This window comes from Mus caroli, unplaced genomic scaffold (assembly GCF_978045245.1).
Source record: "Mus caroli unplaced genomic scaffold, Mus_caroli_1 scaffold_11, whole genome shotgun sequence".
Lineage (NCBI taxonomy): Eukaryota > Metazoa > Chordata > Mammalia > Rodentia > Muridae > Mus > Mus caroli.
In genome coordinates this window covers 103,019,342-103,038,969 of record NW_028227266.1, presented here as the reverse complement: position 1 = coordinate 103,038,969, position 19,628 = coordinate 103,019,342, and the positions used below count along the sequence as shown (strand labels likewise).

General features: G+C 41.3%; 1 protein-coding gene across 2 annotated transcripts in view; it reads left to right on the top strand.

Annotated features, from left to right (window-relative positions):
• The window catches only part of Dnajc13 (DnaJ heat shock protein family (Hsp40) member C13), a 106,230-nt gene that overhangs the window by 20,909 nt on the left and 65,693 nt on the right, over nt 1–19,628 (top strand). For both annotated transcript variants that reach the window (XM_085827963.1, XM_085827964.1), the window contains exons 3-16: nt 3,453–3,528; nt 4,276–4,425; nt 4,819–4,860; nt 8,272–8,472; nt 10,956–11,162; nt 11,257–11,352; nt 11,895–11,986; nt 12,957–13,123; nt 13,238–13,317; nt 13,410–13,579; nt 14,230–14,329; nt 15,800–15,907; nt 17,142–17,297; nt 18,056–18,112. In XM_085827963.1, the coding sequence (XP_085684089.1) occupies nt 3,453–3,528; nt 4,276–4,425; nt 4,819–4,860; nt 8,272–8,472; nt 10,956–11,162; nt 11,257–11,352; nt 11,895–11,986; nt 12,957–13,123; nt 13,238–13,317; nt 13,410–13,579; nt 14,230–14,329; nt 15,800–15,907; nt 17,142–17,297; nt 18,056–18,112 (1,702 nt within the window). The remainder of the gene's footprint in view (nt 1–3,452; nt 3,529–4,275; nt 4,426–4,818; nt 4,861–8,271; nt 8,473–10,955; nt 11,163–11,256; nt 11,353–11,894; nt 11,987–12,956; nt 13,124–13,237; nt 13,318–13,409; nt 13,580–14,229; nt 14,330–15,799; nt 15,908–17,141; nt 17,298–18,055; nt 18,113–19,628) is intronic.

Sequence of the window (19,628 nt, the reverse complement as noted above, 5' to 3'; positions counted from 1 at the left end):
GCATGCATGCGTGTGCGTGTGCGTGTGTGTGTTGCCTTCTGGATTGCAGAAAGTCTGATTTTTCACACTCAAAGGAGATTCTAGAAAATAACTTTTGAATTATTTCTGAAGATATGATTTCATTTTATATTTCAGGTCAAATATCAGTTATAGAACCACGTGTTTCCTTTAGTTCTCACTAATTGACTAATTCTTTGCTCTTTTATGTCTAGCTGTGGAGAGAAGTCTTTGCCTACTTCACTAGTCACCTGACTTCACCTTAGGGAGAAATATGTTATGTTTGAAGAAAGTAGTTTTCATTCTTTAGTTTCTTGTTCTACTTTAGACTTAAACATTTTGGGGGGGAAAATACAGTATGAATTTTATCCATGATAAAAAATTCACATCCTATCATTTTCTTTTTTTTTTTTTCTTTTTCTTTTTCTTTTTTTTTTGGTGTTTTTTTGTTTTGTTTTGTTTTGTTTTGTTTTGTTTTTTTGAGACAGGGTTTCTCTGTATAGCCCTGGCTATCCTGGAACTCACTTTGTAGACCAGGCTGGCCTCAAACTCAGAAATCCGCCTGCCTCTGCCTCCCGAGTGCTGGGAGTAAAGGCGTGTGCCACCACGCCCGGCTCATTTTCTTTTTGCCCATATGGAAATAACTTTGACATTATTATTATATGGTATACTGATTAGAAAAACTGGACAATAAAGAAATAAAATCATGTTGTTTGTTTTTAATGCCCATGAAGTTCAGTCTGTGTTGTTTATATATTCTTGGATATGTGCCCTTCATTGACACTATGGTTGATTACCAAGGGCTGTGCTCGTAAAGAAAGCTGACTCCTTTTCTCAGCAGCTATTAATTAGCAGTGGTTTCTTTGGATAGGGGGTGGGGGCATCTCTGCCCCCATTGATGCCCATCTCTGCTCTCCATATTGGGATTTGGTATGGCTTGAGCTTACACAGGTCTTGTATATGTCACAATTGCTGTGAGTTGATATGTGAAGCTGACCTGTTGAACCTGGAAGACACCATTTCCTTAGAGCCATTCCCCACCTTTGGCTCTTTCTTTCCACCCCTATCCCACAATGATCGCAGGCCCTTTCGAGGAGGAGCTTTGATATACATGTGTCATTTGGGGCTGAGCTTTCCAGTCTCCTGCTCTCAGCACCGTAATCCATTGTGGATCCTGTGTTAATCACCATCTTGTTCGAATAGAAGCTTCTCTGAGGAGGGTTGAGGGATGGCACTGATCTATAGGTTAGGAGTCAGTTTACCTATTTAGTTTGCCTATTTAGTAGAATAACAGTAGTAGGTTCTCCTCTAGAACCTATGGCTTGTCTAGTCTCAGTTCTTGGTTTCATGTTGCAGAGTGGGTCTTAAGTCCACTTAGAAGGTAGTTGTGTCACTCCTGTGACAGACAGTTGGGCCACTCTGTTCCAGTGGGCGTTTCTTGCCTGGCCACCTCTCACTGTGGCTTACACAGTCACAGCTGGGTAAGATTGAGGCTTGCTGTTTCTCTCCTGGAGTGTATGCGGCACCTCTAGACACTCTGGAAGCTTCCGGGTCAGCACCAGCTTGATATCTCCATGTTCTATTGGCTCAAGTTCAAGGTGTCTTCAGCAAGAGGGCTTCACTGTCAGGCTGGAGGGTAGCCAAGGGCACTGGCACAGACCCCTAAATATTGTAGGCTCTTCCAGTGCACTTGGTTACCCTGTCTCTGATGGAAGCATGATGGATTCCTCTTGAGTCTAGTAGTAGCTTTTGGTTAATGTATTGAATGTCTCTTTTTTAAAAAAAGATTTATTTACTTTATGTACATGAGTACTCTGTCTTCATGCATACCAGAAGAGGGCATCAGATCCCATTACAGATGGTTGTGAGCCACCATGTGGTTGCTGGGAATTGAACTCTGGACCTCTGAAAAGCAGCCTCTTAACCGCTGAGTCATCTCTCCAGCCCTTGTACACTTTTTTAAAATATAAAGAAGTTAAAAGCAGGAAAACTTAGAGGTCTGGAAACTATTTGATTTATTTTAGTGCCCATTTTTATCATTTGGGTATTACTGAAGTATTTTCAATAGTTATTAGTCATGAAAAATTTGGGTTTGGGTTTTTTTTTTCTTCCTAATTGAACTGTTTCTCTGAAGCTACTTGGTTGTTATTCATTTTTTTGCTTTAATAACAGGCGAGTGTCTCAGTTTTCCTTGTCGTTGTGGTTTTAGTATCAGAGTTAAGATGCCTCCGTTACCCTTCTCCACTTAGAGCATGGGCATTGCCGGTTCTCCACTCTAGACTGCTGAGTCTGGGGATTGGATGGTGTCAGTCTTCACAGCTTTCTGACCTTCTTCTTTGCAATGATTGGTCTTAAGTTTGAAATTTATCTGCATTGACATGTAGGGGATTTTTTTTTTCCTTTATTCCTTGTCTGTGGCAGTGAGTTTTTTTGTTCCTCGTTTTTTTTTTTTTCCTTACATTTTCTTATTCTAACTAATGTGTTGTTCATTTTTGTTTTATATCTAAAGAGCTGTCTTTATTTTTAAATGTTTTTTTCCTAGTTAAATTTCTGCTTTTATCAGCACGAGCTCCTCTTCATCAGTGTTACTGCTAATTGAGGTCGTTTTTCCTGGTTGAGTATGTTTCTTTCATTAAAGGCATTGGAGCGAGAAGTGAAAGCTGCTTCCTCCGTGTTTAAAGTTGCAGCACAGACACTCAACAGGTAGTTGCTTAAGTTGGAACTAACGTTCCCTTATGAGCTGTGCTGAGCAGTTGCCAGCCATACTTCCCTTCCTCCTATCGTGGTTATGGTGAAAGGATACTTTGAAAGAATTAGCCATTTGCAGTGTTTTGTTAAAAGAGAAATGTCGTATTCAGAATTCTCGTAGCATCCTGGCTGGTGCCTTACCGCCTTAATTTGTGGTAACATCACCATGTTTGTCCAGAGGTCGGTCATCTTTCCTTCCTTCTCCTTCTTTCCTTCTTTCATTCCTTCTTTCCTTCCTTAAAAATTAATATAACTTTTCTTTGTTTTTATTTCATGTGCATTTGTATTTTGCCTACACATATGTCTGTGTGAGGGTATCGGACCCTCTGGAATTGGAGCTACACAGACAGTTGTGAACTGCCACATGGGTGCTAGGAACTGAACCCAGGTCCTCTGAAGGGGCAGACAGTGCTCTTAAACCACTGAGCTATCTTTCTAGCCCCAAGGTCATACTTCTTATGCAAGAATATTAATAGTTCCCACTAAAATAAGTGGTGGATAGATTTTAATTTTGATAACATTTTAGGACATTAAATTTGAAAATATAAAAATAAACTATATTTAACCACCATTGAACTATTGATCAGCCAACATATTTCTATTTATAGAAAAATATGAAAGTGTATTCATTTTGTGTTAATATCATATGTGTTTTCATTTAAAAATTTGTTGCTTAATACTAAATGTAAGCATGTCTTTCCTTGTAGGTATAAACGAGTCTTTTCAGTTGGAACCCATGCAGTTACTACATATAATCCCAATACCTTAGAAGTAACAAATCAGGTAATTTTCATAGAAGTTGTTGAGGGTTTATGTGAACCTTTAAAAGTCAAGATTGCAGCCCAACTCACCTGCTGAAGTCAGCAGTTCAGAAGAGAAATGTCAGCCCGAAGATGGATGTGTATATATGATGCCTTGTGTTCAGGCCTAGAAGTGAAGAAGTTGTGTGTGTGAGAGCGAGCGCGGGCACATGCTTTCTAGACTCTGGAGGGAATGGCTTTCACGTGTTACTGTTTCTAGCCATCTCCTCTATAAAATTCGTCCCTTTCTAAAGTTGTTACTGTTAATCAAGCATATTAGTTATGTGACAAGTATTATTTGGAAAGTTCACAGACTTTCCAAAGAACTAGAATTACTTGTTTGTAAAGGCAAGACTAATTGAACATGAATAAATAAACATGCTTAAATATAGTTCAGTTTTTAATTCTAAACTAGGCATGTTTTGTAGATTGTCTTTCTTAATGAGTACAATCATGAAATGTTACTCCCTAATTCTTTTCACTTACTTAAGTTGCTTTACATTATCGATGCCATCATAGTATAGATCTTTTTGTTATTGTTTCTGATAATTAAAAACCTTGAAGAGAACTTGAATTGTAGACTTGCTAGAGGCACTTCTCCCCACCCCTCAAGCTGCAGTGTCTGTAAACTGTTGTTCCTTTAAGCAGAGAATATGGAATGCAGGAGATGAGAACCAACGGTGCCTTATTACTTCAGAGCCAAAGCTAAAGGCTTCCTTCTTTTTGCCAGTGGCCTTATGGAGACATTTGTAGCATCAGCCCTGTTGGGAAAGGACAAGGAACAGAGTTCAACCTCACATTCCGTAAAGGCAGTGGGAAAAAGTCAGAAACGTTGAAGTTTTCTACAGAGCACAGAACAGAGCTGCTTACGGAAGCTTTGGTGAGAAGACCCTTGCCACAAACTTGCTCCCTCTTCTGAAAGTGCAGTGGCTTCCTAAGTCTGGAGACTGAGTTCCACCGCTCTGCCCACTCCTGCTTTATTCTGACCTTTAACTTGACACTGAAACCTTTGCTTTCCCATAAAAAAAATCAACCAGGAGATCCTTTATACTTCAGTGTATGGCTCTTTTCAAATGTATATGCAGGATGAAGCATTGTCTGTTTTGTTCATCAGTAAAGCCTCACAGTCCTTACTAAATGCCGTCAAACTATAGATCCCATAACTGTTAGTATCCTAATCACTGAGTTGTGGCTTTGCCTGGTCTGGGTGGGAAAGGCTGGCTCAGGCGCCTTCCTTACCAGTCTGTCCTCACAAACTTGTGTTTTCTTTCAGAGATTTAGAACTGACTTTGCAGAGGGAAAAATCACAGGAAGGGTAAGAGTTGACATTTATTGGTGTGCATTCTTATGTGAGTAAATGTTGCCTTCATTGTAGAAATCATTCCATAATCTGTGTGTTCCTGTTACAGTAAACTAAAGGAGACACAGCCTTAAAGCCTCTCAACAGGAGAAGGACATGGGTGTGGTTCAACAGGAACCATCAAATCGAGAAACAGATTTCAGACTTACTTTTGTCAGATAAAAACCCAGAGCGTTAAAAATGGTATAGGGGCTAGAGAGCTAGCTCAGCAGTTGAGAACACCCGTTGTTCTTGCAGAGGACTGGGATTTGGTTCCTAGCTCCTGCATAGCAGCGTACAACCATCCAAAGCTTGAGTTCCAGGTTCCAAGGGATCAAATAAGCCATGTCTGACCTGCACTGGTACAAGGCACACAGGCTCGAATGCAGGCACGGTGCTCACACATGCAAATAAATAAACCTACAAGCAGTGCAGCCATTCAGGTGCTTCTTAGAGTCCTCAGCACACAGTGGCAGTGCTGAAAGCCTTGTAGCAGTTTGCTTTGTGGAAGGTTTGAGGTTTGGGAGGTTGGTGCTATTTTTCTGCATGTTCCCGCTTTGGGTCTGGCTTGTATGAAAGCCCAGCGTGATACTAGCAGCTTTGAGAAAAACCATATTGCTTAGTGGAGTCCTGACTTTCCCAGCCAGGCCTCTCCATTAAACCATAGACTTCCAGGGAGCGGGGATGAGAGGACTTTTGGGTTTTCTCATGATGCATCCCATTTCTCAACCGTGCATGGGCTTACCTATTATTTATGCTTCCTTTCCCTGGCATTGGAGATTAAACCTAAGGCCTTCTCCACCACTGAGTCCAGCTGCAATCCTCAGGTTTTAACGTTTGAAACTGAGACAAGGTCTAATTAAGTTGTTCACAGATGGCCTTGACTTCCTCAGTAGCCCAGGCAGAGGATCTCCCAGGTAATGGGGAGCACAGACCTGCACCACAGCATGGCTCTTTCTCCTTCTATAATGGGGAGAAGAAAGCCTTCTACCATCACGGGTCGAAACCATTGTCTCTTGCTAAAGTTCTAGGAAGTGGACTCTGACATGCTGATAGGCATAGACATAATTTGACAGGCCCTCTCCTGTCAAACTCTTGTCTCCCTATGGGCATTTTTTTCTGCTGGGTTTATGCTTCCAAAGCTTTGCTCGTTTTAATGCTAGACCTTGGCTGGTTGCCCAGGAGCCATTTCAGCTAGTTCCATGTCAGCTGACAAGCTGCTGGCTCATTGTCGCTGAGGAGTTTCTGTTGGGCTTCTGTAAATCACAGCTTGGTGGGCCTATGGCAATTATCTCAGGGGAGTTTTCTGTGTCTCTGTTTAGATGACAACAGCTTCTAAAGCTCAGCAGTTTCATCTGTTAGCTCCCTTTTGTGGTGGCTGAGGTAGAACTAAGTATTACCTCTGTATGACACCTGCCTCTCCAGAACACGGCAGGGCCTCCGCCTCAGGCCGGACTGAGCAGCTCCATTACATAAGTTGAATTTGGTCCTGAGTCCTGATATCTGTCACCTGTGATATACTCCAGATTATGGTCTTTCAAACTCCCTCAGGCTTGGCCTCAACAATAGTTCTTAGAGATAATGATACATTTCCATCAGCAGATATTATCCGCTGAGAGAAATGGAGACTGTCCTGTAGAGTGAGTTTGGATGTTTTGGCAAGCCTAATTGAAAAGCACCATTGTGCTGGAAAGATGGCTGAGTGGAATCGAAGTACTTGCTGTGCAAGCCCTAGGACCTGAATTCAGAACCCTTCTCTCCCACCACAACCTGAAAAGCCAAGCCAGGTGTGTGCTCATAATCTCAGACTAGTGGGTAGACAGGGGCTCCTTGGAGGTTTCTGGCCAGCCAGGGTAGTTAGGAAGCTCCAGGCTCATGGAGAGACCCCGTCACAATTAGTTAGAGGAGAAAAAGGCGGCCAATGATGATCTCTTGCCTCCACATGCATATACACAGGCACAGGCACGTGAAGCCATCAAGCATACAAATGCAGACACACAAGAAAAGACACCACCATATTTGGTGTTCTCTTACTGCCCTTCCTGCTGGAGAGGTATGGTGTTGGTCTGCCCTCTGTCACCCATCACCAGGGCCCTGACTGTCTTCTTGAGTGATGTAGACACTTTTATCTTTTCTACAGAGTTCTTTCTATGAAACTATAGAACAGTGTGCTGAGGCCATGGGTGTGAGCTGGGCCTGTGAATGTTGTTGAGTTGTTAGATGTGAGGGGAGTGTTCATGATGGTAGTGCCCTATTTCTTGCTGAACACAATTTCTCTTGGTGTCAAAAAATAGTGCTTGTGAGCCACCAACCAGCTCATTTTTACTTTCAGAATGGCGCAGTGCATTCTTCGTACAGGGTAGGGAACTCTGGTGTCAGAATGTAGAAGAGAATATTCATTTTACAGCGTGCATGTTGTTTTCCTTTCTCTGTCTCCCACTTCATCTCATTTACATTTGTTTCCTTCTGTGCCACGTCATTTTCCTTAGTAACCTTCATTAAATCTTCTGAAAGATGAGACTAGAAGTGGGGGAAGGAGAACCACAAAGATGGTGTTGAAACATGTCTAAGCACATTACATTCATGCTGATTAAATAATGGAAACATAAAAAGAAAAAACTGAGGAGTCAAAGGATATCGGTCATGCTGCTCATGTGATGTCCAGCTAGTCTGATTTGCAAAGGAACCTCCCCAGGGCTCTGTGCTTGCCAGTGCAGTGCGGTCAGCACTCAAAGATAACCTTTCAGTTAGGATTGAGAAATCATACCGCTGGTAAAATTTTGGCTTCAGAAATTTTGGGGGTTATAGATAAATTGTATGTTAATGTACTGGGCCGTCTCTATTTAATGTTTCCTTTTGGGGCAGGGCTGTATATTATGTGTGATTTTAGGGCCTCCTTTTGAGGGTGGGGTTTATGCTATATATGGTTTATTGGCTGGTTTATATTTTTTTGTTTGTTTGTTTTGTATTTTTCTGCTGTTTGATTTTTGAAACTTCATCTGGCTCTGTTACTTCTGTTGCCCTGGAACTCCTGGGCTCAAGCAATCCTCCTGCCTCATCCCCTGAGTGTCTGGCACCATGGGCACATGCTTTTGCCAGCTGGATTTCCTCTTGTTTCCTCTTTTTACTTAGAGGGTAGTTTAAAATTCTTTCACAACACATTGTAAACTTAGGTCTATGCTAATTAAGGAACAATATGGTGTCCTCAGTTAGTATGAACATTCTTAATGAAATCAACAACCCTACACTCTTCCCTTGTCTAGAAGCTGTTAAAACTTTCAGTGTTTAGATCGTTGGTCCTTTCAGCAGTGACTACATAGTCAATGTAACTTTGCTTTATAGCAGGCTTAAATTTGAACCTGAAGGTAATGTTGTGCTTCTCTCTAGAGATACAACTGCTACAAGCATCACTGGAGCGATGCAAAGAAACCTGTGGTTTTGGAAGTAACTCCTGGAGGCTTTGACCAAATAAATCCTGTAACCAACAGAGTGCTGTGTTCCTATGACTACAGGAATATTGAAGGCTTCGTAGATCTCTCTGATTATCAGGGAGGATTTTGTATACTCTATGGAGGATTTAGTAGATTGGTAAGTAGTTTTTGTGAAAAGACATTTTTCAAAGGGATATAACTGAAGTCTGGGAAGATAGCTCAGCCAGTGAAGAACCTGAGGACCTGAGATAGATCTCCAGTGAACAGTTTAAAAATAGTAGCTGGGTGTGGTGGTACATCTGTCCCAGCACTGGAGACAGACAGGCTGGGGCTTAAGCAGTCTGCTTGAAGAGCAGCACACGAGGTTGTCCTCTGGCCTCCACATGAACTTGGATACACATGACTGTATAACAGTTTGAAGAAAGAACTGTTTTCACTTGACTGTATGGGTATCTTCTGGGAGGAAGTTTGGTATTAAGAATCTAGCAGTCTGTGGTGTCACAGATATCTAAGGTTAGTCCCTTTGCTGTCTTGAAAATGAAGAGAATACTATGCACATTATATGGAATACATATGTGCACGTGTGCACATGTACCTGCCTGATGACTTGGGGAGGTAATTTATCTAAGATGCTTCACACCGAACACTACTGAGTATCGTTACATAAATGGGGCTGTAGTTTCTACCAGCATCATGTCATACCTGAAAGTTTCTAAGCTTTCTTTGAAAAATGTAATTTAGAAATCTTAGTTCTAGGGACTGTCCTCTGTTGTGCTGTTTATACTATGAAATGTGAGTGTGCATTGACACTTCAGGTCTGGAGCCGGCAGCATGGTTTTGTTTTGTAATTTTGAGTTAATAAGAAAAGGGGAGACACCAGACACTGTGTAAAATGCTGAAATCCTGCTTATTGCACAGTAATGTGGATAAGATCATCTTTGTAGAGTCTTCCTTCCCTTGATAAAATTTAAGCTGGCAACCTCACATGTAAGCACTAGTGTCTATAATCGGAAAGGCCTACCTACAGTCTTAGTTCCTGTAGCCATCTTAGTGTCTAGGAAGCATGTTCCCAAAATTTAGTGTTCTGTGGATACAATACCCAAGGTAGCAGAGCAGAGGAAGTACAGATCACCTAGATGCCTAAGATGGTAGATGGTAGCCAAAGGAGAGCAAACACAGCCATGGGCATGCAGACAATCTGATTTATAACATGCAGTTTGCTCTCAGCTCTTTCTGCCTTAGGCTTTCTGTGTTGATGGATGCAATCCTGGTTTCCCTCATCTGGAACACACAAGGTGGATATTTTCTTACATCTGAGTGTAGACACAAAACATGAAAACCCAAAGAAAAAAGCTTGCTTTCCCCCATTTTAAAGTAACTTAAGGACTCCTGTCCAAATGCTGCCTCCTCCCTGGACTGCAGACCTTCACTCTTGATGGGAAGTATGCCTAATTCAGCCACGTGACCGTCTGTCACAGTTACCCAACCTGGCTGTGTGGTGGGGCAGTATCTGTTAGGACATTCCTTTTATTGCCAGCACGTCTTATTGCTTAATGACAGGAAGGAGAGTTCATGTAAATTACCTCCTAAGTACAGTTAACTCACATCCATGGTTTCTCTGTCCACTCATCAGCTAGGGAGCAGAATGTTAAGGAAAAGTTTGTACCTGCACTAAACATTGGTAGAACTTTTCAGTGGCCATTCCCTAAACAATGCAGTATACTAATGTAGTGTAACCCTTGTACTTAGTATTGTAAGGATTCAGAGGTGGTTTAAAGTGTACAGAGAACATATAGATTCCATGTAAGCACTGTACCACTTCAGGGACTTGAGCATCTGCAGATATAGAGGTCCTCCTAACCCTAACCTCATATACTGAGGGGTAGCACTGAATTGTTCTATAGTTTTGTAAAAGCTACTAACCAAAATGAAACATTCACTCCAAATATAATACCATAACAGATTTAGCCAATCTTTAATTCCTTTGTGTCTATGGTAACTGCTCAGTTGGTAGGATTGGACCAGGGTTTCTCAGCAAAAAGAGCTGTATAATTTTCTTTCTGGCCAAAATAAAAATCTTAATTGGTCATTTCCACCGTGCCCCTTGCAATGTATCTAATGCAATTCTGGTCTCCAGGCACCCAGTGCAGATCTTTTTCCTTAGCTGTGTAGCACAGCGTTGACTGTTGGTTTATAGCAACAGTGCCTAATGATTATACATATTCAAATATTCTTTAACATATTTTTGCAAGAAAACCATTGTCTAAAATAGTTCAACGCAGAGCTGCCTTGATTGAAATGAAATGCTACCCCACAATGCCCACCTACCTTCATAGGCTTGAGGTTCTTCCTTGGAAGGTGGCATACTGTTTGGTACAAGTGGTAATTGATAACCAGACTCTGAGAAGTTATGGGATAATGCCTGCTGGCTGAGTTGGCTTATGGCTTCCTATTGCAAACTATTGTGTTCTTTAAATTTAGTATTTGCCTTTTAACTACAATATACTGCTGGTTTCCCCAGTATATTCTGTTGCCTTTATTCTTAAAATTGTTATATTAATCTTGTTCATGTGTGTTAAGTAAATATGGTCATATTTTAGCTGTTTGATTCCTGACATAGAAATTTAAAAATCTGTGCAGCATTTATTTGCATCAGAGCAAAGAGAAGAGATCATTAAAAGTGCAATAGAACACGCTGGCAACTACATAGGTATCTCCCTGCGGATCAGGAAAGAGCCACTGGAATTTGAGCAATATTTGAATCTTCGTTTTGGGAAATACAGCACTGATGAGTCTATCACATCTTTGGCAGAGTTTGTGGTCCAAAAAATATCTCCTCGACATTCGGTAAGAGATGTGTGTTGAGTATAAAAAATCGTTCTCATGTTTTGGCAGCTTTCTTTAATAACTTTTAAACATATTTCCATTTTACTGTTTGAAGGAACCTGTGAAAAGAGTTCTGGCGGTCACAGAAACATGCTTAGTGGAGCGAGATCCAGCAACCTACAACATTGCAACATTGAAGCCCCTGGGAGAAGTGAGTAAGCCTACGTGGCTTAAGTAGCCAGCTTCCTATTGATAAACTTGAGTTTCTATTTTAATATTTACTGGTTTCTAACGAATGCAAAACAGGCTGTTATGGTAACTCACACTGGTGAGCTTAGCACTTGAGGGGGCTGATGCCGGGGAGCAGGAGTTCTAAGCCAGCTTCAGCTACATATCAAGTCCAAGGCTAGCCTGGTCTACTGAGACCCTGTCTGAAAATCAGCTACAACAGCAAAAGTGAATGAGAAACAGACATGATCTGTGTTTAATTATTAACCTTTTATCTATTAGTTTTAAGGCGATGGCGACTATAAACATTACCTTTCTAATATACAAAGAATGGAACATTTATTTCCATAGTTGCATATGAAACTTTTAAACGATTCTTAAATTTCTGATATTAAAGGCAGGTTACATTTTGTGAATAATGACTTTACAAGAAAAAAATGATATTTAGTTTTTACAATGAAATACTATAAAGCTAAACATTTAGGGGTTTGGGTAAACTTTTTATTTGGATTTTGTTTTTCTTAGGTATTTGCATTGGTTTGTGACTCAGAAAACCCACAACTTTTTACCATTGAGTTTATAAAAGGGCAAGTTCGGAAATACTCTTCAACAGAAAGGTAGGGTTAGGTTACCTCTGTGTGTGTGTGTGTCTTTTTATTTTATAATTTTGAGATCATAGGATGTGCAGAGCAAATAAATTGGTCAATGAAGGATAAAATCAAAGATAATCTGGAACTTTGAAAGTATTTAATTTGGGAGAAGACATTGCTGCATATTTTAAATGACCCCAGTTAACCTGGTCTGTGTTCATATGCACATCCAGAAACAGATGTAATCCAGATGAGGCTTGTCTCATCGGTGATTCTGGTATTGGCAAGGTGACCATCTTAACAGAAACACTTATAGTCATGGTAACTTCAGAATTGCCAAAACCTAGGAAGATTGCATATATCATGAGTTTGAGTGGGCGCCCGTAATGTCATGCTTCCATATAGTGTGTGGCTCTGCAGCAATGCAGACCCTGGACACTAATACATACAGCATCATGGGTGAGCCATGAAGCATCATGGGTGAACCATGAAAGCAGATAATGAACAAGACGTGATACTACATGCTCTATGGTTCTGCTCTTTGGACGTTTTAAAACAAAATCAAAAGTAGATGTATTACATCAGTGATTGGGTCTTTCCAAATAGATCCAGAGGCACTTTTTGTGGTGGTCAGAATATGTATAAACTGGATTATGATGATTGTCCAACTGCTTTAATTTATACAAAATTGTGAAAGATTTTACTGGAGTGTGTTTTGTGATTTTTAATTTAGGCCCAAGGAAAGCTACTAAAGATAGATAACCTGTAGACAAGCTAAACCAAGAAGCACAGAAGCCATAGTTTATCTACCTCACAGCAAGTCATACAGCAGTAGCAGGGCAAAGGGCCGCTCTGAGCCTGGAACTTAACCCCATGGAAACCCTGGACCCCAAGAAACCCCCTAGCACGTGACCTGCAGAAAGGCCTGTGCTGCACTCTAGAGCCAAGGTCTCTTTAAATATCAAACCTAAAACTTTATGCTTTTGACTTTGCTTAGAGATTCCTTGTTAGCAAGCTTGCTGGATGGAGTAAGAGCCTCTGGTAACAGAGATGTTTGTGTTAAGATGGCACCGACCCACAAAGGCCAGCGATGGGGGTTACTCAGCATGCCTATAGACGAGGAAGTCGAGAGCCTTCACCTCAGATTCCTGGCTGCACCTCCTAGTAAGTACTTGCTTTAATGTAGTTGTATTTCCACACACCCAACAAGACAGTAGTTTAAAAACTGGGAATACAAAGCTTTAAATCTCCCCCTCAAACCTTCTCATCTCTTTGCAGATGGCAACTTTGCAGATGCTGTATTCAGGTTCAACGCTAACATTTCCTACAGTGGAGTGCTGCATGCAGTAACACAGGATGTAAGATAAGTTGTATTGTCCTCTGTTCATTGTCACTAGCTTTTGCTATGGAACCTTACGTACCTCAAATAATTGCTCTTTGTTTACCCTAGGGTCTCTTCTCAGAAAACAAGGAAAAGCTCATCAATAATGCAATAACAGCACTGTTGTCTCAAGAGGGGGATGTCGTTGCCTCAAATGCAGAACTTGAGAGCCAGTTCCAAGCTGTGAGGAGACTTGTAGCCTCCAAAGCTGGTTTCCTGGCCTTCACGCAGCTTCCAAAGTAAGTTAGCCTTGGTAGAGGGCTTGCTGCCGCATGTCCAGGGCTCCGGGTTTAATCTCCATGACTATAAAAAAAAAATGCATGTTGCTTTTAGAACCTAACTTTATGTAAAGATTTTGAACAACTTAAAAATAGAAAATACTGCCGGGCGATGGTAGTGCATGCCTTTAATCCCAGCACTCGGGAGGCAGAAGCAGGCAGATTTCTGAGTTCGAGGCCAGCCTGGTATACAAAGTGAGTTCCAGGACAGCCAGGGCTATACAGAGAAACCCTGTCTCGAAAAACCAAAAAAAAAAAAAACCTGAATAATTTATTTCTTTTATGTGGGATAAATCTCTTCTATATGATGGTTTAGTAGTTTTTATCCTTGAGCAGTAAAAAAGGAAGTTAGATGGGGCTGATGTGGGATATTGGCTCTGTAATCACTGGTAATACACTGACTTCTGTGTTAATGGATTCAATTAATTATTTGTGCTTTCATTAACACTAAAAAGGTTTCCTGGTAAAGCAGATAAGCTTAGGAAAGTACATTCCAGAGGTGGGATTTTGAACATGTAACTGATACCATGTCACTGTGGAAACTTAAGATGACCTGTAATTTTAATAATAAGTATGACATTCTGTTCTGTACTTGGTGTTTGTTGTGAAAGGTTTCGGGAGCGCCTAGGAATGAAGGTAGTGAAAGCACTCAAGAGAAGCAACAACGGAGTCATCCACGCGGCTGTGGATATGCTCTGTGCCCTCATGTGTGTGAGTACTCTTCTTAGGTTGACTGCAGGATTTCCTTCCCAGGAACCCATAGTTGTGCATTTCCTAAATTGTTCTCATGGCCATTTGTTTCTTCAGTTAGCACATCCTGTGTACTAACTGGTGTTTTGTGTGCAGTTCCTTCCATCCAAACTGTTGGCAGGCTAGTGAGGTAGCCTCACATGTGAGTGTGAAGCGGAGCCCATGGGACCCCTGAGGCTCTGCACTTAGTCTTGGTGTGTCTGCATTTCAAACCTTGAGCAGGGATCTTTCAGTTCTGGATAGACTTTGCCTAGCATGGAAGATGGCATGTCCAAAAACATGCATGATAAGCACACACAGCAGGCAGTGATTGTAGGTGTGTGGGATGGCGAGGGTAGGTAATTGGGACTTGAAGCTAGAGGCATATGCAGAAATGGTCACGTAAAGCCTTCTCCGTCAGAACAAAGACTGGGCTTGTCCTTTTTATGACATCACCTGAAAGATTTTTCGACAAGGGAACAGTCACATAACTAGATTTCACTTTTAGAAAACCCACTCTGGTAGAACATGGAGGGGAGAGAACAGTTGGAGCCTGTAGACCCATTTGTCATGCAGAGAAAGAGATGGTGAGCTGGGGTACTGACTGGCTGAGGAAGTGGCACATGAAAGCTGAGTGACACAGTGTGGAGGGAGTGACAGCTATTCAGCACTTCCAAGTTGCTCATTTATCTCAGGGTTTCGTGTACTATCTGGGATTGTTCTGTATGTAAAGCTTTATAGGCAGTCTTAGTGATGGAGGACAAACATACAGAATCACATGTGTAGCACCTTGGATTCATTCCCCAAAATGAATTAACGTTTATTATCTCAACTACTCCAAATATAATTCTGTTAAAGAATTAAACTAGAGCATAAATTTTGTGAAACAACTGAGCTTACGCATTGGCTATGTACAGGACTGGCTACCGTTAGTTCCAGCAAGCAGGTTTTACAGGAGCATGTTGACTCTCAGGTACCACCTGCTTCCTTCTGCTCAGGTTAGGATCTGAGCTCAGCTCTGACCACCATGCAGGCATCCACAGTCAAAGGACAGTGGCCTTGAAGGGAAAAAGGATATTTGCTGCTTTGCCAATTTTAGCACTTGCTTTTAAATTCTAAGTTTCACCATTTCCAATTTAAATGATAAAGGTCTTGGGATGAGGAATTGCTTTCCTTTTGGTGAGAAGGCCTGTGACTGTGAGAGAGAGAGCAGTGCTTCTGCAGTAGCTGTCTGGAGAGATCATGTTCAGTTACTTGTGGGGGAAACTGTCAACTGATGAGACACGAGAACCTGTCACCTGTGTCTGCTGCTCGTCACAAGGTTTACTTCCACCCTGGGTTCAAAGGCTATGGTTTCTAATCACTTCCATGTGGAGCAGATGTCTCTGTAAATGCCTTCTCTGTAATACCAACACAGGACACGACTTACGAATTTCCCTCTTTAATCCACAGCCTATGCATGATGACTATGACCTAAGACAAGAGCAGCTAAACAAAGCTTCTCTTCTCTCTTCAAAGAAGTTTCTGGAAAACTTATTGGAGAAATTTAATTCCCATGTGGTAGGTTGTAATTAATGTTTGCTTCATGGGAGATGTCATACAGAGATTTCCTAGAAGTGTGGTATAAACTTGTTTTTGTCACAGTGCCTGACCCTCAAATGGTTACAGTTCATCTTTGTCACTAGTAACAAAATACTCTTGAACTTTATTAGCTATTATAGTTATTGGAGATTGCTAATAATATTAGCTAAGGAAAAGTACCAGAAGTGCCTGCAGACTTTTATAAGGAGATTGCAGGGTTGGTTGCTTTGTTTGTTTGTTTGTTTGTTTGTTTTTCCCAAGACAGGGTTTCTCTCTATAGCCCAGGCTGTTCTGGAACTCACACTGTAGACCAGGCTGGCCTCGAACTCAGAAATCCGCCTGCCTCTGCCTCCTAAGTACTGGTATCAAAGGCGTGCGCCACCACTGCCCAGCCAACATTTTAGATTTTTTTTTTTTTTTTAAAAAGTGTTGTGAAATAAATTGTTCTAAGAATCAGTCTCACCATAACTGACTACCAGTCCCTCAGGCATTGAACTTCTTAGAAGATAGAAATTTTGTAAACACAATCAAATTGCCACAGTTTTACACATATTGTTAGATTGCTTCTTTTTTTTCCCATTTTTATTAAACGTGTGTGGGTGTTTTGCCTGCCTGCATGTCTGAGCCACATGGGAGCAGTGTCAGTGGAGGCCAGAAGAGGTCAGCAGATCCCCTACGACTGGAATAATGAAGTTTTTGAGCTTACCCATCATGTGGGTGCTGGAGATCAAACCCAGGGTGCCTGGAAGCACAGCAAATGTTCTTAACTGCTGAGCCGGCTCTGCAGTCCCATGATTGATTCATTCATCCCTCTCCTCCCCTCTTCCCCTCCCTCTCTGTCTCCTCCCCTCCCTCCCTCTCCCTTCCTTTCTGTCTGTCTCTGTCTTCTTCCCTCCCTACCTCCCTCCCCCTCAGTTACACATTAACTTTAGTTAGAATGCACATTTGAAAAATTTGGGTTATTCTCTTGAGGTTTTAATTATGTTAAATAATTAATCTTGAATTTTAATTATGTTCTTTAGAAAATAAACAGTGGGTTACTATATTAACTAATAAATAAGTACTCAAGCATCATGAACATTTGAATCTCTGTTGAAAAATTCAAGTCATTGTTTCTGTCTGACACCCAGAATGAAGAAAGGAGCGTGCAGTTGCTATGTTGGGGGCTGAAACTCCTGCGTCTGTTTCTAAACAGTGTGCTGCTTTCTTTCAGGATCATGGGACCGGTGCCCTAGTAATTAGTTCACTCTTGGACTTCCTTACCTTTGCCCTCTGTGCTCCATATAGTGAGACAACTGAAGGGCAGCAGTTTGATATGCTCTTAGAGATGGTAGCCTCCAATGGAAGAACCCTTTTTAAACTCTTTCAGGTGAGCTTGCATGTCCCTTGTCTAATGGCTGCACTGACTGAAAGACTCCATTAAGAATTGTTGCTTCCCTACCCTTCAGGATCGGTAATTCTGGGCCTTGCCTGTGCTCCAGGCAAGCACTGTGCTACTGAGCTCCACCCACAGCTGGACCCGTGTATTAAATTGTGTGAGCACATGTGTATGTATATACGTGCATGCTTCCGTGTGACAGCGGAACCTTGAACATGACCATGTCAATTTTTAACCCACAGGTTTCTTGGTGTTTTATGTAGAACTCTGATGCTATTGGCAATTGTTGTGTATACTTTGCTAGCTTAGATGTAGTGAAATGCTTGCTTTTTGCCTTGGTAGGCTTAAAGTTCACTTTCTTTACAAATGTCTACATAATCAAGGTGAGTTTTTGCCAGATTGTTCATAAGCACTGGAAAACATTGTTATTTTATATGGTACTGCAGTGCTTATTGTATTCATATATATGTATACATATTTTAAATCTTTATGATTTTAGTGCTATTAATTATAGTATAATAATGTTATTCATGTTAGTGTTGCCTATTTGCTAAGCTGTCATGAATTTGACAGGCTTAAAACTAAATTCCAAGATGGATCTTTTCCTGCTTCCATTTTCCTAGTTAGTTGTTTTCCTTAACTTTGTGGCTTATCACCTTGCACAGTGTTTGTTCCTTAGGTGGAACACCTAAACGTGTCAGAGTAAAATTCTCTTTTATTCATTGATCTTTCCCCCTTCATTTTTAAAGCATCCTTCCATGGCGATTGTGAAGGGAGCTGGATTGGTTATGAAGGCAATAATAGAGGTGAGAGAATCATTTTGAAATCTTAAAGTTTCTGGAATGTTGATTGATCCTTTTCATTGAAGTTGACAGTCTTTGAGGGGAAACTTCTTATTCTCTGGTTCAGAATAGTTTCAGATTTTTATTCAGAATTTGAGGGCAGAGGTCACACTGAGAACGAACATACACTGTCATATCCAGATACTGTACTCACACCTTCTTTATTTGTTGTGACATAAAGTCCGCTTTTTATTCCTGTCGCTGTCCTTGATGTTGGGGGTTGGGACAGTGAGCTCGAGGTCCTGAGACTATGCAGGGGTCTGCTGTGGAAGAGTTAACGGGAGAACGACCACAGAGGTCCCTCTGCTGGAGTCGCTGCCCTGCGCTGCTGCCTCTGCGGGCTCAGGGCTTCAGCCTTCTGTTCTTTAGAAGATGAAACCCTGGGCTGAAGAGATGCCCAGGGCGTGAGAACACTGATTCTTCTCACAGAGGAGAGTGGGTCAAGTCCCAGCACAGTGGTGGCTCAAAGCAGTGTTCAGTTCAGTTCCTAGGGATCTGTTGCCCTCTGCCATACATATGTGTGCTGTACAGATAGATATGCAAGCAAAACACTCATACACATAAAATAAAATTAAATCTTTAAAAAAAATTTGAAAGCTAAAATCATAGTTATTAAAGAGTAGCTGCATTCTGTGATGTTTATAGTGACATCAATCTAAATGGCTTTTGAATGCCTGTATTTTTATGTTATACTAGAAATTTGGATAAAATGTAAGAGGTTCTTTTCTTCAAAAAAAAACATAGCTGTTGTGATACGCATAGAACATCTTGATAAAACAGAGAATTAGTTTGCCCTTAAGTATTTTGTAGGCAAACTGCAAACTAAAGACAGACAGAAAAGTGTAGCTGTCAGTCTGGGCAGAGGGTGGGAGTTTGCCTGGTCTCTGTCGCACATCACTCAGACGTCCAGTGCTCCCTCTCCAGCTGACAGGTGCTTGCACAGTTTTAGGTTCGTCTGTGGCTTCTGCAGAGCTTATGGCATCCAGTCACAGTTAGGGCCCTGAAGTGTCCTCTCAACCGTTCTCCAGCATTCTGCCACTGCAGTTCTAAAGCCCGTCATCCTTTAGAAGCAAGGCGCTGACTTTGGTTGTTACATACAGATCACACTTAAATTTATAGCCAGCTATTGTAGCTCATGTCTCTAAAAGATAGCATTTGTATGTAGTCTTGGCAAGTACCTCAAATATAGTACATAAACCTTAAAGAAAAAGTTGTGTTTGCTGGGGGAAAAATAGCACAAGAACTGGAATAAAGAGTTACCCTGCACCACACTCTCCTTTATCCACACAATTGACCTAAAAATGATTGTATCATTAATAGCAAAAGCAAGCCTACCTTGTATGTGTCTTTGCTAAGACTTGGTATTCTCCATCAGCCACCTTTCCCTTTACTAGCTGGTAACTAGTATACTCTAGAAATCATCCTACTTTACATCTTAAATCCAGCAAAGTGTAATTCCTAAGGTTAATTTAGCTGGAAA